The sequence below is a fragment of the Cynocephalus volans genome, chromosome 15, assembly GCF_027409185.1.
Source record: "Cynocephalus volans isolate mCynVol1 chromosome 15, mCynVol1.pri, whole genome shotgun sequence".
NCBI lineage: Eukaryota > Metazoa > Chordata > Mammalia > Dermoptera > Cynocephalidae > Cynocephalus > Cynocephalus volans.
The window spans coordinates 24,369,658-24,383,438 of record NC_084474.1 but is presented as its reverse complement, the minus strand read 5'-3'; the positions used below and the strand labels follow the sequence as shown (position 1 = coordinate 24,383,438).

At 33.7% G+C, this 13,781-nt stretch overlaps 1 protein-coding gene across 3 annotated transcripts in view; it reads right to left on the bottom strand.

Moving 5' to 3' along the window:
• Positions 1-13,781, bottom strand: part of CSPP1 (centrosome and spindle pole associated protein 1) — a 109,335-nt gene that overhangs the window by 85,880 nt on the left and 9,674 nt on the right. Inside the window, exons 4-5 of one of the 3 annotated variants that reach the window (XM_063079470.1) lie at positions 4,682-4,785; positions 109-189 (exon numbers count right to left, since the gene is read on the bottom strand). In XM_063079470.1, coding sequence (XP_062935540.1) covers positions 109-189; positions 4,682-4,785 — 185 coding nt within the window. Of the gene's footprint in view, positions 1-108; positions 190-1,746; positions 1,758-4,681; positions 4,786-13,781 lie in introns of those variants that run through there. The other 2 variants (XM_063079472.1, XM_063079471.1) reach the window with 2 other exon arrangements.

Genomic DNA, 13,781 nt, shown 5'->3' with positions numbered 1-13,781 from the left:
GGGGAAATGATATAATCTTCTGTTTGCATTTAAATCAGAAGTATGTTCTTTCATGATTTTAAAGCCTCAGAAAACTGCTACCCACAAAAACTACTCCTATCTACCTACCTTGGCAGATAACCTCTCACCAATAGGAAGAGAAACTCCCAGAGTAGATGGATCTGTTTCACCCGTGGATAGAAAATTTTTCTGTATATATACACATTAAAAAAATATATTACCTAATTGCCTTTATAAAATATGTTTCACAAATGTGTCTTTACATTCTGTATTTCAAATTAGTACTACATTATGCAGAACGAAAGAATGAAATGGAAATAAATACAGAAAATTACAAATCTATAGAGCCACACCAAAAGTAATTGGAAAAAAGAGAATTTTCTTCCAATCAACAACTCCCTGAAAAGGAAAATCGTATCTTAATTTTCATTGGCAATATGTATATATCTGTTGAGTCAAGATTATTAAAAGAATGGAAAAAAAGAAAATTTTCCCAACTTGTATTCCTTTCCTAAGCATATATGCTTCATTCTGCTCTAGTGCTTTTGCTCTTAAGGCAAATTTAAACTTCCTCACAAATATCATTATGCATGTCCCAATAATTTTTTTTGTTTGTTTTTCCTACATTTACTGTATATGAGTGAATATCTACTCAACTGCCAAAAGATATAAACTACGAACATTGTATCTTTGTGTATCCTTCCATTCTTGTTCATTTTGTGGTAGACAGAGCATTAGACTAGGAGTCAAAAGACTTAGGATCTATGACTCCCCCCCAATACTTCATGGTTATGTAACACTGCACAAGTCAGTTAACTTCTCTGACACAGACTTTCTTCTTCCATAAAATGAGAATGGTACCTGTTCTGCCTACTTATCAAAGCTGATTTTAAAGATCAAGGAGTATAAAAAATGTAAAATCCCTTTGAAGACTAATACAAGGGACCAGTAAAAAATACATATCATCCCCAACTTCCCGATACTGCTACTTACTACTCAAATAACCTGGAATAAATTACTAAATTGGTGTTTTAGTCTGTAAAACAAGGATTATCCCATCTATATCATTAGGTTAAATCAATCAATACTTGTTAACCTGTCTAACTCCATGTCTTTTATTCATTCATTAAATAAGCAATTATCGAGCATCTAATATTTTCCAGGTACTATTTTAGGTGGTAGGGAGACAAAGATAAGCCTATGTTTCCTGTACTCAAGAGATCTACAATTCAGTTGCACAAACAGACACATAAATAAATAACTATAATAAAAGGTACTAACTGCTACAATAGCATTATATTCAAAACATTACGGGAACACAGTGATTAGTAAAACTAAGTGATTAAAAAAGTTTCATTAAATCCAAATTTACAAGTAAGTTGTACTACAAAAACTAATTTGAAAGTTTGTTGTATGGAACTCTAACTTATTTGACAAGGGAAACAATAAGACACAGGACTAGATCCCTGAGTAAGTTTACCCTCTATATATATAGAAGTACACTATAAACCTAATCATTTTGTAGAATTATAAATGCACAAAAAAACGCATTCTGAGTTCCAACCCTGGAAAGATAGATTTAATATCCTTACTCCTTCATATTCCCCACTCCCAACACAGGTCCAGGATGATATTTGGATTTTCAATAAATTGAAAAAAATGAACAATAAGGACAACATAGGAAGTTTTCCAAAAAGCTGAATTTTAATCATTCACTCATTCCTTCAATAAATGTTGAGTACCTACTATCTGCCCAAACTCTTTGAAACATTTGGGACTTATCAATGAAGAAAACAGGTTAAGATCCCAGCCCTCCTAATGCTTACATTCAAGCAGGAGAAACTGAAAAGGAATAATAAACATAATGAAGAATAATTATAGAGTAGGCTAGAAGGTGATAATTGCTGTGATAAAAAAAATAAATAAAATAAAAAGAACAGGTTACTAGGGCTTCTAGGGACAAGGGTGGGAAGAGCAGAAATCTAGAGTTCCCTTTCGGACATGTTTTATGTAAGATACCAGTTAGATTTCTAAGTGAAATTTCAAGTAGGCAGGCAGAAAAGTCTGAGGTTCAGGACAGAGGTCTAGACTAGAGACGAATTTTCTGATTCAGTTTAAAAAGTGTTCTTCTGAGAACATGTCCTTTCTGTGTTGTTATATGGTTAAGCATCCTTTATTCAAAAAACTAGAAAAATGGTAGTTGTTTTAATGACTCTTCTTGGAAAAATTAAAATATTTTATTTTTTTAATAATTTAAATATCCCTGCAATCTAAGAGTCTGGAAGCCACAAGAGATCCAGGAGTGGGACTCGGAAACCATACATATTCCAGGGGTCCAGGAAGCTGTAGCCACCTCCCCATATCCTATTTTCTTTTTCCCCTGATTTCCTTTCCATTCCCACCTTCTCATGTCAACCAAAAACTGTCGCTTTCATTTTAAGGACATATCGCTCCTCCACCACAACTGTATTCTTGATAACTCAACACCAAAAAACTCCTTCACATCCCTTTGAATTTAAAGATTTGTGCTCCTTGATCTCTTTCATTTTCATAAAAGCAATTTCTTTTTATGCCCCCCACCATCATTCTTTTTCTTAATCTTAGACCTATGAAGTATTCTAAAATCTACAAGTGAAAATGTTAGATATCTGATACTAGAGGAAAACTCCACCCAATAAAGGAGAAGTAGGAAAGGAGAAGATAATAAGGTACAAACCCAGGGACATGAAAAACATGTGCCACGCAAAAGAATCTGAATTTGTATCTTGATGACAGTGAGGAGACATTGACCTATATAAATCAGTTAGGGACAGGATCATTCTGGAAAGTGGCATGGAGAATGGACTAAGAACAAGTGTGAGGAGATCAGTTAAGAAGCTGCAGCAGTAATTTAGGACAATAAGACCAGAATCTCTGTAGAACTAACTTTCCTAAAACACAATCATCATGCTCTTCACAGGCTACCTGAGGAAGTATAATGTTTAGTTACTGCCTATCACACATAACAAGTTAAAAATCTACTGCTTTCTAATGTTATCCTGTCCTATTTATCTAAACCATTACTTCTTACTACTCTCAAAAAGAATCATACTTTGACCTAATCGGGTTGGTAAACCTAATATGCCTTAGTCATACAAAGCTAATGTCTACCCATCAAGCCCTTCTTCATTCTATATTCTCCCTCTGAAAAAATTTTTTCTCTCTGACTCTCCCTCTAGATTATCTAAATTCTGCTTATCTTATAATGCTTTACAAAATAACACCTCCCACTATAAGGCCCTTCCTGATCATTATATGCTTCTTGTAGGTATCAGTTTCTGAATTTTATGAATGCTATTTCCACAACTAAGCCCCCTGAAGACAGGATCCATACCTGACTCATCTTCTAAGTGTTTAAAGAAATATTAGTTGAATGGTGAATGGGTGTGTAAGATTCTTTTTAAAAACAGTTTTGTAAAAACTATAAAACTATTTCTCTTTGTTTTCCATTATAAACTTAAGAATGCATTCCACAGGTTTTGGTGCAAAAATATAGAGGAATAATCCAAGTTCTGATAACACACAGTTCAAAACATCTTCAAATATCTTGAATATTCTATTATTCTATTAATCTTATTGTGATTAGCAAAATTTGAGGAACAAAACTAGCATGCTGAAAACAAATAAACTTATAATAGCTGCAGAATATTTATAAAGAATGCATAAGAAAGCAACAAAAACAAAGGCAAAACAGAAATCAGAAGCAATGAATGTATACACTATCATCTTGCTAAAAGAAAGAACATAAAATGGTACCATTCATAAGCCTCAAAATCATAAATAAAGCTATTATTCTAATTGGTTTGAATCTCAGTAATGCAAATGATTGCAAGCTACTAGATCTTTAAAAACAAAAAAAATCCTGAAGGATATGACTTTGCAGGCAACCCTACCTTTCTTTTTGCTTCTGTAATGCCCTAAAGTCAAAGGAAACAAACCATTGATAAAATATACTCAGTCAAAGTCCATTCTCTCCATGTGCAAATCAGAATAAATGAGACCATTTGTACATCTGCAGCAAACATTATTAAGCAGTGAAAAATTATCTTGGGACAACAAGAAACATCATGATTGTTTAAAATAATTTTAGAACCTAAAAATTAAATTGCATTTTAAAACTTACAATAAACCTTTAGTTTAGCTATTATATACTTTAACACAATATACTTAAGACAAGGGTTCTGCTATGTAAAACATTAAGTCATAAAGCAAAGACTTTGGTGGTTAAATAAATATGTTAAATAACATTTTATAAGCTTAGTTCATAGGAAAATAGTTAGCAAGTAGAACTCCATGTGTCATTTTAATATAAAGTTGGGGGGAGTAGGAGTGGGAAATCATTATTGGGCTACTTTAAACCATGATAACTTTATGGAAAGCATGAACAACCAGAATTTACAATCTCATTTAAAATTAGAACCCACTTCTCTACTCCAAAGGTCAAGAATCTGTGTATTCCACAGCACCAGTTCTCAGCACCATTTTTTTCCTCTATCAATGTCATATATGTCACTTAACTTTGACTATACTACTAAACTAGATACCACTCCTAATCTGAAAACTAACACATATGACTAATGAAAACAAATTTAGGAGATGAATCCTGAAGCATAAGACTCACCTCATTAATAGAACTCATTACCTGAGTAAGATAGTGTCTGTAATCTTGCCGCAATTCTTCTTTTAGTTTATGTTTCTTCTGCTCATAGTCTTCCCCAAGTGGTAAACTTAATCCATAATCAATTCCTAGAAAGAAAACAACTTCTTAAGTAATACAGTTCATTTTCACACCTATCTCAATAAAGTTCTACCTCCTGTAATAAAGCACAGTAGGAAGAAACACAGTTATATTGAGAAGGCATTAGGTAAAAATAATCAAAAGACAAATTATAGGCAATAATAACAGGCTTTTACATAAGCAGGTGATTTATAAAGAGATGTGACTACTTAACTTAGAAGAACATAGTACTCTTAAATCTCAGCTGTAAAGGTGTTACCACAAGGACCCATTGGACTTATACAAACCGAAAAAAAAGGTAGAATAGTGTCTGGAATTTCGTTTGTAATAAGATAAACCTAAGACTAAATATGCTAAAAGGAATGATAATTTAAAGTACAACTAAAAATTACTAAGAATATCAATAATCTCCTTTTATCTATTTTCCAAAACCTTTACATATATTGATTACAAGACTAAGATTAGGGTTTTTTATTTAAAATGTTTCAATAGGTAATACATTCACATAGTAGAAAATATCATTCCCATCCCTAAACCCTAGCTGCCCCATTCCCATGCCCAGAACCACCAACATTATTGTTTTTTTGTCTCCTTCCAGCGATTTTTTAATGCATCTATAAACATACTTTTATATTATCGTATATGTATGTGTGTATTATATTTACTTTTCTCCCATTAAGATAAATGGGCCTGCACTGCTTGGCATTTTGCTTTTTCAAGAAGAGCAAAATTAAAGCAAAGAAAAACTAATTGCTTTTACTTCTTCACTTAATTTTACTGTAATTTCTTTCTATAAAAACAAATATCTACAACAATTTTAATGTGTCTGTTTTTCAGCCTGAGAAAATCAATAACAGGAAAAAATATTAGCGTCATGTGTTGCTTAGGATAAAATCTCCAAAAAAATTGAAACTACCAATTCTGATTTCACATAAATGGATGTTAATTTTTTATTGTGGCAAAATATACATAATATGAAATTTACCATTTTAACCATTTTCAAGTATACAATTCAGTGGCATTAAGTACATTCAACCATCACCACTATACACTTCCAGAATTTTTTCATCACCCCAAACAGAAACTCTATAAATGAATGTTAATTTTTGAAGAAAAGCTTCAATTTTGAGTAGGATTCCCTTAAATAGAATTCAAAAATCAAATTGTACTTGGGGATGATGACAATGGTGATGACCGCACAACTTGTAGATATACTAAAAACCATTGGATTATATATGTTAAATGGGTAAACCATATGGTAAGTAAACTATATCTCAATAAAGCTGTTAAAAATCAAACTACATACTTTTCAAATATTTAATAGTAAAATACTATGTCAAGAAGCACAAATATTAGATGAGTATTCAGATTTCTGAAGCCCCTCTCCCTTTTTTAGTTCTACCATATATATAAAATACCATGAAAAATAAAAACTATCATTTCTAAACAAAAAAATTTTCCTTAGAGATTCAGCTCTGAGAACTATAAATGAAATAATCAACTGCAGTTTATAAACTGCCATGAAAATCACTGTTTTTGCACCTTATTCCTCACAATGCGGCTAAATGATGGAGACATATCATGAATGTGTCATATCACTGCTTTATTATATCACTGAAATATTTCAGGAGAGAAACGGCCAAGGTAGTATAAACATAAATGGATGTCTATTGATTTTTCTAGAATATTAAATTCCACTTTCCACTATAAACACTGTGGAATTCTCTTGATATCCACTTCTGGTCTATTTATCTCCTTGATGACAGAGGTGTAACAGAGGATTCCTTGGGGACACCTCTCACATGTGCTCCTAACTCTCTTCCAAAAGAATCTAAAGCATTCCATAGGCTTGGAATTTTAAATCATCGAGAAAGGAACTCTTCTTCCCTCACTAAAGAACCTAAACCTTTTTTTTTAAAGATACAGAACTTAAGCCTAAGGAGAGAAATATTCTTGATTCTAATGTTCAGAATAGAGTATCACATATGAAACTAAACTATAAAATCCACGAAAGCAAGGCCCATGCTTTATTCAATTTTATAATGTCTGGCATACAACTTGTACCCAAGAGATGTTCATCAAAAAAATGTGGAAATGAATATGTCAATGAATGCCTAAGCAAGACAAAGGAATGAGAAAGTGGGAGAAAATAACACACTATTCTTAGTATTTCATTTCTGCTTTCAGAGATCTGACTGCACAGAGAGAGGAAACATAATAACTAGTAACCAAAGTTATATATCTCTATATCTAGAGTCACAATGGATGTTTTATTGTGTCAAGAAGAAAAAGACAACAATGCTGCAAGTATGATACCTCCCAAGAGACTCAGCTTTCCCACACTGGGAACAAGCAATTTACAGCTTTCTGAAAAGTGACATGTCTAAGGTACATTTTACTACTGTTTTTCAACTCTACTTGGTAGGTTTATGTAGAAGAATGGAGAGAAAAACATGATATGTTTACATTTATAAATTACTATTCATATAAATTCAATTTTGTTTATCAAAAATATTTGCTTTTTACTATTGATTCAAATAGTATTTGTAAAAATTGTCTTAGCAAACAAGTAACAATGTATAATTCCTTCTGAATTATTTGCAACTTAATAAAGTTTAATTTAAGGTTTAGTCAACAGAAAGCACTTTTTAATTCTCATTTTGGTCACCTGGTATCAATACTTTATGGTATTAGAAGTTTAAATATTCTATTCATTTTTAACTACGCATTAACAATGGCATCTCAGTTGACTTAAGGTAAGAAACATGGTGAGACTTACTTATTCAGATGTTGTCTTCTGATGATTCTAGTGGCAAGTAAAGCATTAGTGTCATTTTAGGGTCATTTGAAGTGATGTCACTTCAGCAAGTACTACATCAGTGACCCTAAGACAGTTAACAATATGCTTCAGAACTATAACAATTAGAATCTTAGATTTCTATAGCAGTTGTGGGTTAAGTAAAATACTTAAGACTAAAGTATACAATCTTTTTAAAATTATCTTCTAACAGAGCACTCATAATAAACACTCTATAAAACAAATTACCATGGAACATCTGCTTTCTTTTTTTCATTTTTATATTACCATGAGAAGGCATTAGGTAAAAATAATCAAAAGACAAATTATAGGCAATAATAACAGGCTTTTACATAAGCAGGTGATTTATAAAGAGATGTGACTACTTAACTTAGAAGAACATAGTACTCTTAAATCTCAGCTGTAAAGGTGTTACCACAAGGACCCATTGGACTTATACAAACCGAAAAAAAAGGTAGAATAGTGTCTGGAATTTTGTTTGTAATAAGATAAACCTAAGACTAAATATGCTAAAAGGAATGATAATTTAAAGTACAACTAAAAATTACTAAGAACATCAATAATCTCCTTTTATCTATTTTCCAAAACCTTTACATTAACTGCAACTTTTAGCTTAGTCTAAACTCTGGATCTCTATAAAATAAAATTCTGATGCTGCTTCCTTTCTGATATTATTTTTAAATTATAGCCATGTAACTTGCTCTTTCTGATAATTCTTTCTTTCCCAAATTTCCTTATGAGCACAATTATATTTAAAATGAATTTATAAAAATTATACTATATAATTTCTAATAACAAGTGTAAAGTCTCTTTATCTTACTTTGGTAATCAGTAATCTTTTTGCTTGTAGATTTCCAAAATAATGACTTCAGAACATGAAAGATAAAATAAATCTAGTGATTTTTGGAGCCTGAAATGCTAATCAATGCCATTTTGATTTAAGACTGAAAAATACTGCCTAGAAATGGTAGATAAAAATACCTGAAGACTGTAGATACAGAAGATTCCTGGAGTACCCCAAGTTTAGAGGTAAGGAAGCTGAAAAGGAGGCAGAAAAAAAAAAAAAAAGAAGGAATATGTTGAGAGTCCCCAAGACCACCCACAGGTTTGGTGATTGCCTAGATCTCACAGCAGGCAGAAATCACTGTACTCATGGTTACAGTTTATTACAGTGAAAAGATACAAAGCAAAATTAGAAAAGGAAAAGGGCATATGGGGCAAAGTCCAGAAGAAACTAGGTGCAAGCTTCCAAGAGTTCTTCCCCAGTGGAGTCACACAGGACACAATTACTCCAGCAACAAGTTGTGACAACACATGTAAAATGTTGTCTACCAGAGAAGCTCATTAGAGAATCAATGTTCAAGGTTTCTATTGGGAGCTAGTTACATAAGCACCCTCTGTCTAGCACATACCAAGATTCCAAACTCCCCGGGGAGAAAAGTAGGTATTCAACCTAAACCACATTGTTTGTACAGTTTAGGCACAATAAGCCATTCTTATCATTTAGGAAAGTTTTATATCGGTTTAGGAAACTGCTTACAAACTAAGTTCCAGGCACAGGCCAATCTTGCAAGCAGGACTCTCTAAGGATAGGCAGTCCAGGCGGACTATCTTAAGTTTTCTGCACAAGTAGAAAGTAACATAGGAGGAAAACCAAAAGAGTAGCCCGAATAGCCAAGTAAAGAAAACAGAGCTTTGGTGTTGTGATGGGAGGTAATTGCCCAGGCCTCATGGGTCAGCATATATTCATCCTGCCTTTTATTTTTCTCTCTCTTTCTCTTTAATTAATAAAACCACTTTCTTGTTAAATATTACAAAGAAATCTTAAAAGAAAAAAACTATTCTTTGTGTCATACTTACCACCTCCTTAACATATATCCATAATGGTTCTATCAACTGGGTGGGACTTTATGTGGTTTAAAAAGAATTTTGATGACTGTAGGGAAATATGGAGAACGTTTAATACAGTATTCTATTAAAAAAAAAAAGAAAACAATTCACAAAGCAGATAAACTGAAAAGGATGAGATTTGAGAACTGACCATTAAACGTAGCTATGTTAGGGGCTATTATTGACCTTGATCTTTGTGAGTAAACAGTATTAAAAAAAAGCCTGATTGGAGTTGGGTTAAGAGAGGTGAGAGGAATTGAAAACAGTAAATATAGACGACTCTTTTAAAGAGTTGTAGAATAAAAGAGAATGAAGAAATTGGCAGTAGCTGGAAAAACATAAAGGACTTTTTATAAAACAGGAGACATTATAGCAACGTTCGTATTCTGACGTAAATGATCCTACTGGTAGAGAGGAAAAAATCTTATGATTCAGATGAGGGGGGAAACTGATGAACTGATATGGTGAGTGAAAGAGTAGGCTAAGGCACAAAGACAATTCACCCATGGTAACAGTAGGCAAGGCAGGATGTGTATGGATGTGGGTTGGCTGGAAGATGTAAGGGTGGGAGACAGGACAAATTCTAATTGCTTCTGTTTTTCAATGAAATAGAAAACAAAAACATGGGGAGAGCGGATATCGTAGGTTTGAGCAGACAGGAAAACATAAAATAGAGTGGGGTAGTAAATGGACTAGGAAATGTAGTACAATCACCAGCAGCATTAAGGGCTCACATGAAATTGGTAGTCACTACTTTAAAGTAACAGTTAAATGGTTGTATGTTTTCTCCACCCAAATTCAGCTACATACATGCTAGCACACAACAGGCACAGAACTGAATTTAGCCAGACTTGAGATTTTGCCAAATAAATAAGATGAAGGGAAAGAGAATCAAGAAAGATGAGAGTGTGCACAGGAGTAGATATAGCATTAGAGTACAGAATTCAGGCTGTGTAAGGAAGCAAATGATGATGAGAGGGTAGAATGTCACTAAAAAGAGAGTAGAATCAATGCACTGTAGATCCTGGTAGGGTCAATTATTTGGAATCAAATACTTGTTGAAGGCAAGGTAAATGACAATGAGCTGGAAAAACAGGAAGTGGTCAGCAAAGAATGAGATACTTGCAAGTGTAATTCAGTTATGAGTAACATAGGTCTAGGCTAGGATAGGATTACTGGAGTGGGTGGCTGAGGAAGAGTGCAAGACAATTTCATGAGATGAGAGGAAGTCAAGGAACTGAAGAGGTACTGAAATCTTTAAGGAACTAGGGGAATGGCTAGAATCTGTGAATAACTGCAACAAGAAAGCAGTGGGTATATGAGTCTGCTGTTGTGAGTTGTAAACTGCTGGACTGCAGGAAGAAGAGAAGGAATGATAGCCTGGAAGTTACAAAGTGGAATAAGCACAACATCTACTCCATCTCTATATTAAAAAAGTCTAGCACAGCATTTGGCACATTGAAAGCACTTACATGTTAGTTGGTAGTAGTAGCAAGAAAAACAGTAGCAGCAGCAATAGTTGTAGAAAAAATCGAATAGTAAGCTTTAAATATGATTTTTATTGACTTTTTTCAAACGTTAGGATACTTAAAGTATCCTGATTGTTTCTCTTGTCACAGATATAGGGTAGCAGTAAATTTAAGTTTTCTGACAAATCCCAAAATACCTACTCATTTTGAGCACTTTCTATTGTGGAAAGCAAAGCAAACTGCCTCCCACACTTCAATTTTTGAAAATTGAGATATACACAGCAAAGAGCACAATCTTAAATGCACACTGCTCAATGAATTTGTATGTATTTATGCATTCACATAACCACAACCCACACAGAGACTTCTGGCACCTCAGAAAGCACATTCATGACTCCTCCCCATCAGGAGCCCCTCCTAGAGTTAACAAGTATTCAGACTTCTATCTATGTAGATATGCTATACCTGTTTTCCTGTTTTGAACTTCAAAAACATTCAGTTTGTACTCTTTCACATCTCACTTCTTTCACTCGATATGTCTGTGAGATTCAGACTTGTGGCTGTGTGCAGCAGTGGTTCATTCTTTTTAGTTTCTATATAATATTACTGTATGAACACACCACAATTTTTACCTATTCTACTGATGATAGACACATGAGTTGTTTCCTTCTATTTCGGGGACGGAGTGTTACTATTATGAACAAAGCTCTATTGATATTCTTGTACATGTCTTTTGGTGGGCGCATGCATGTATTTCTCTTGGCTATATATACCTAGGAGTGCAATTGTTAGGCCATTGGATAAGGTCACAAGGTTTAATGGATACTGCCAGTTTTTCATAGTTGTACCATTACACATTCCCATCAGCAAGGAAATGAGTTCCAGTTGATTCATATGCTTACCCACTCTTGGTGTCGTACACCCTTTAAATCTTAGACATTCTGCTAGTGCTCAGTGGGGTCTCTCTGTAGCTTCGATCTGCATTTTCCCAATGACTAATGATGCTGAGCACTTTTTCAAACGCATTTGGATTTCTTCTTTTGTGAAATTCCCATCCAACTATTATCTATTTTTCAAATTCAATTGTCTTTTTCCTATCGATTTGCAGGATATACATATATATACACACACATGCACATATCCTTCAGACATTTAAATGGCAAATATATTTTCATGCTCTATGGCTGCCTTTTTGTCTCCCTAATTATATCTTTTGGTGAACAGGTCTTAATTTTAATGGAGTCCATTTAATAAAACTTCCCCTTCACAGTTAGTACTTTTCAAGTCCTGTTTACGAACTGTTAACATCTCCCTGCCTACCTCCCCACTCCCTGCCCCTGCCCCCAACAAGGCCTTGAAGACATCCTCCTATAATTCACATAAGACTGTATGTAGTATGAGATATAAGTTTCTTTTTTTTTTTTAATTGATATGCTGGCTAATTAATCCAGCACCATTTATTAAAAAGACCATCCTTTTCCCCGGTGAATTGCAGAGGTGCCTATGTAATAAATCAGATAACTGAATTTGAGTGGGTCTGTTCATAACTGAATTTGAGTGCTCTCTAGTCTGCTTCAATAGTCCATATGTCTAACCTTATGCCAAAACTAAATTATCTTATTAGTATGGTTTTATGTCTTGATATCTAACACTTTTAAGTCCTCCAACTTTGTTCATCTCCTTAAAGACTGTTCTGGCTGTATGGGTTCTTTTTATTTCCTTATAAATCAGCTTATCAAGAAGTCTGCTGGTATTTCATTGAATCACTTGATACTTGAGAAAAACTGACAATGATGTTGAATTAAAACTAAACTTGCATTCCTGGGATAAATCTCTTGGTGATAGTGTTTAATATTTTTATATGTTGCTAGATTCAATTTGTTAATACTTAGCTGATAATTCTTGCATGTATACTCATGAGGGATATTAGTGGGTAGTTTTCTTTTGTTGTGAAAACTTCATCTAGCTTTGGTATCCAGGTAATACTGGCTTTACAAAATGTTTTGAGTGGCATGACTTCCCCTTTCTTTTTTTTAAGTTTGTAAAGTAAATGGAATTATTTATTCTTTAAATGTTTTGTAGAATTCATCAATGAAGGTATCCAGACCTGTGTTCTTCTATGTGAAAGATTTTTAATGACTAATTTCTTTACATGCTATAGATCTATTCAGATTTTCTATTTCTTTTTGAATCAGTTCCAGTAATTTGTGTCTTTCTAGGAATTTATCCATTTTAAGTTGTCTAACTTGTTGACATAACAACACACTCACTATTAAATAGACAATTCAGCAAACACTAAAGATTTAATACTGTGAATCAGCCATGTGAAATTCTACTTGCATTTACTTTTTAACACTATTTCTGTCCCACTTACAAAGAAATTCAATAAAAGAAAACATTTCAACAGTGACTACAATGGTTAATTTTATGTGTCAACATGGCTGGGCCATGGTACCCAGGTATTTGGTCAATATTAATCCAGATGTTTCTTTGAGGGTGCTTTCTGGATGACATTAACATTTAAATCAGTGGCCTCTGAGTACAGCAGATTGCTCTCCATAACATGTGTAGGCCTCATCTAATCAGTTGAAAATCTTAACAAAGACTGACCTTCCCAAAGCAAGAAGGAGCTCTGCCAGCAGACAACCTTCGGACTTGATCTGTGGCACTTGTTCTTCCCTGGGTTGCCAGCTTGCTCACCCACCATGCAAATTTTGGATTTGCCAGCCTCCGTAATCCCATGAGCCAATTCCTTAAAATAAATTTCTCTCTCGACACACACACACACACACACACGCACGCACACACGCACGCACGCACACATCTT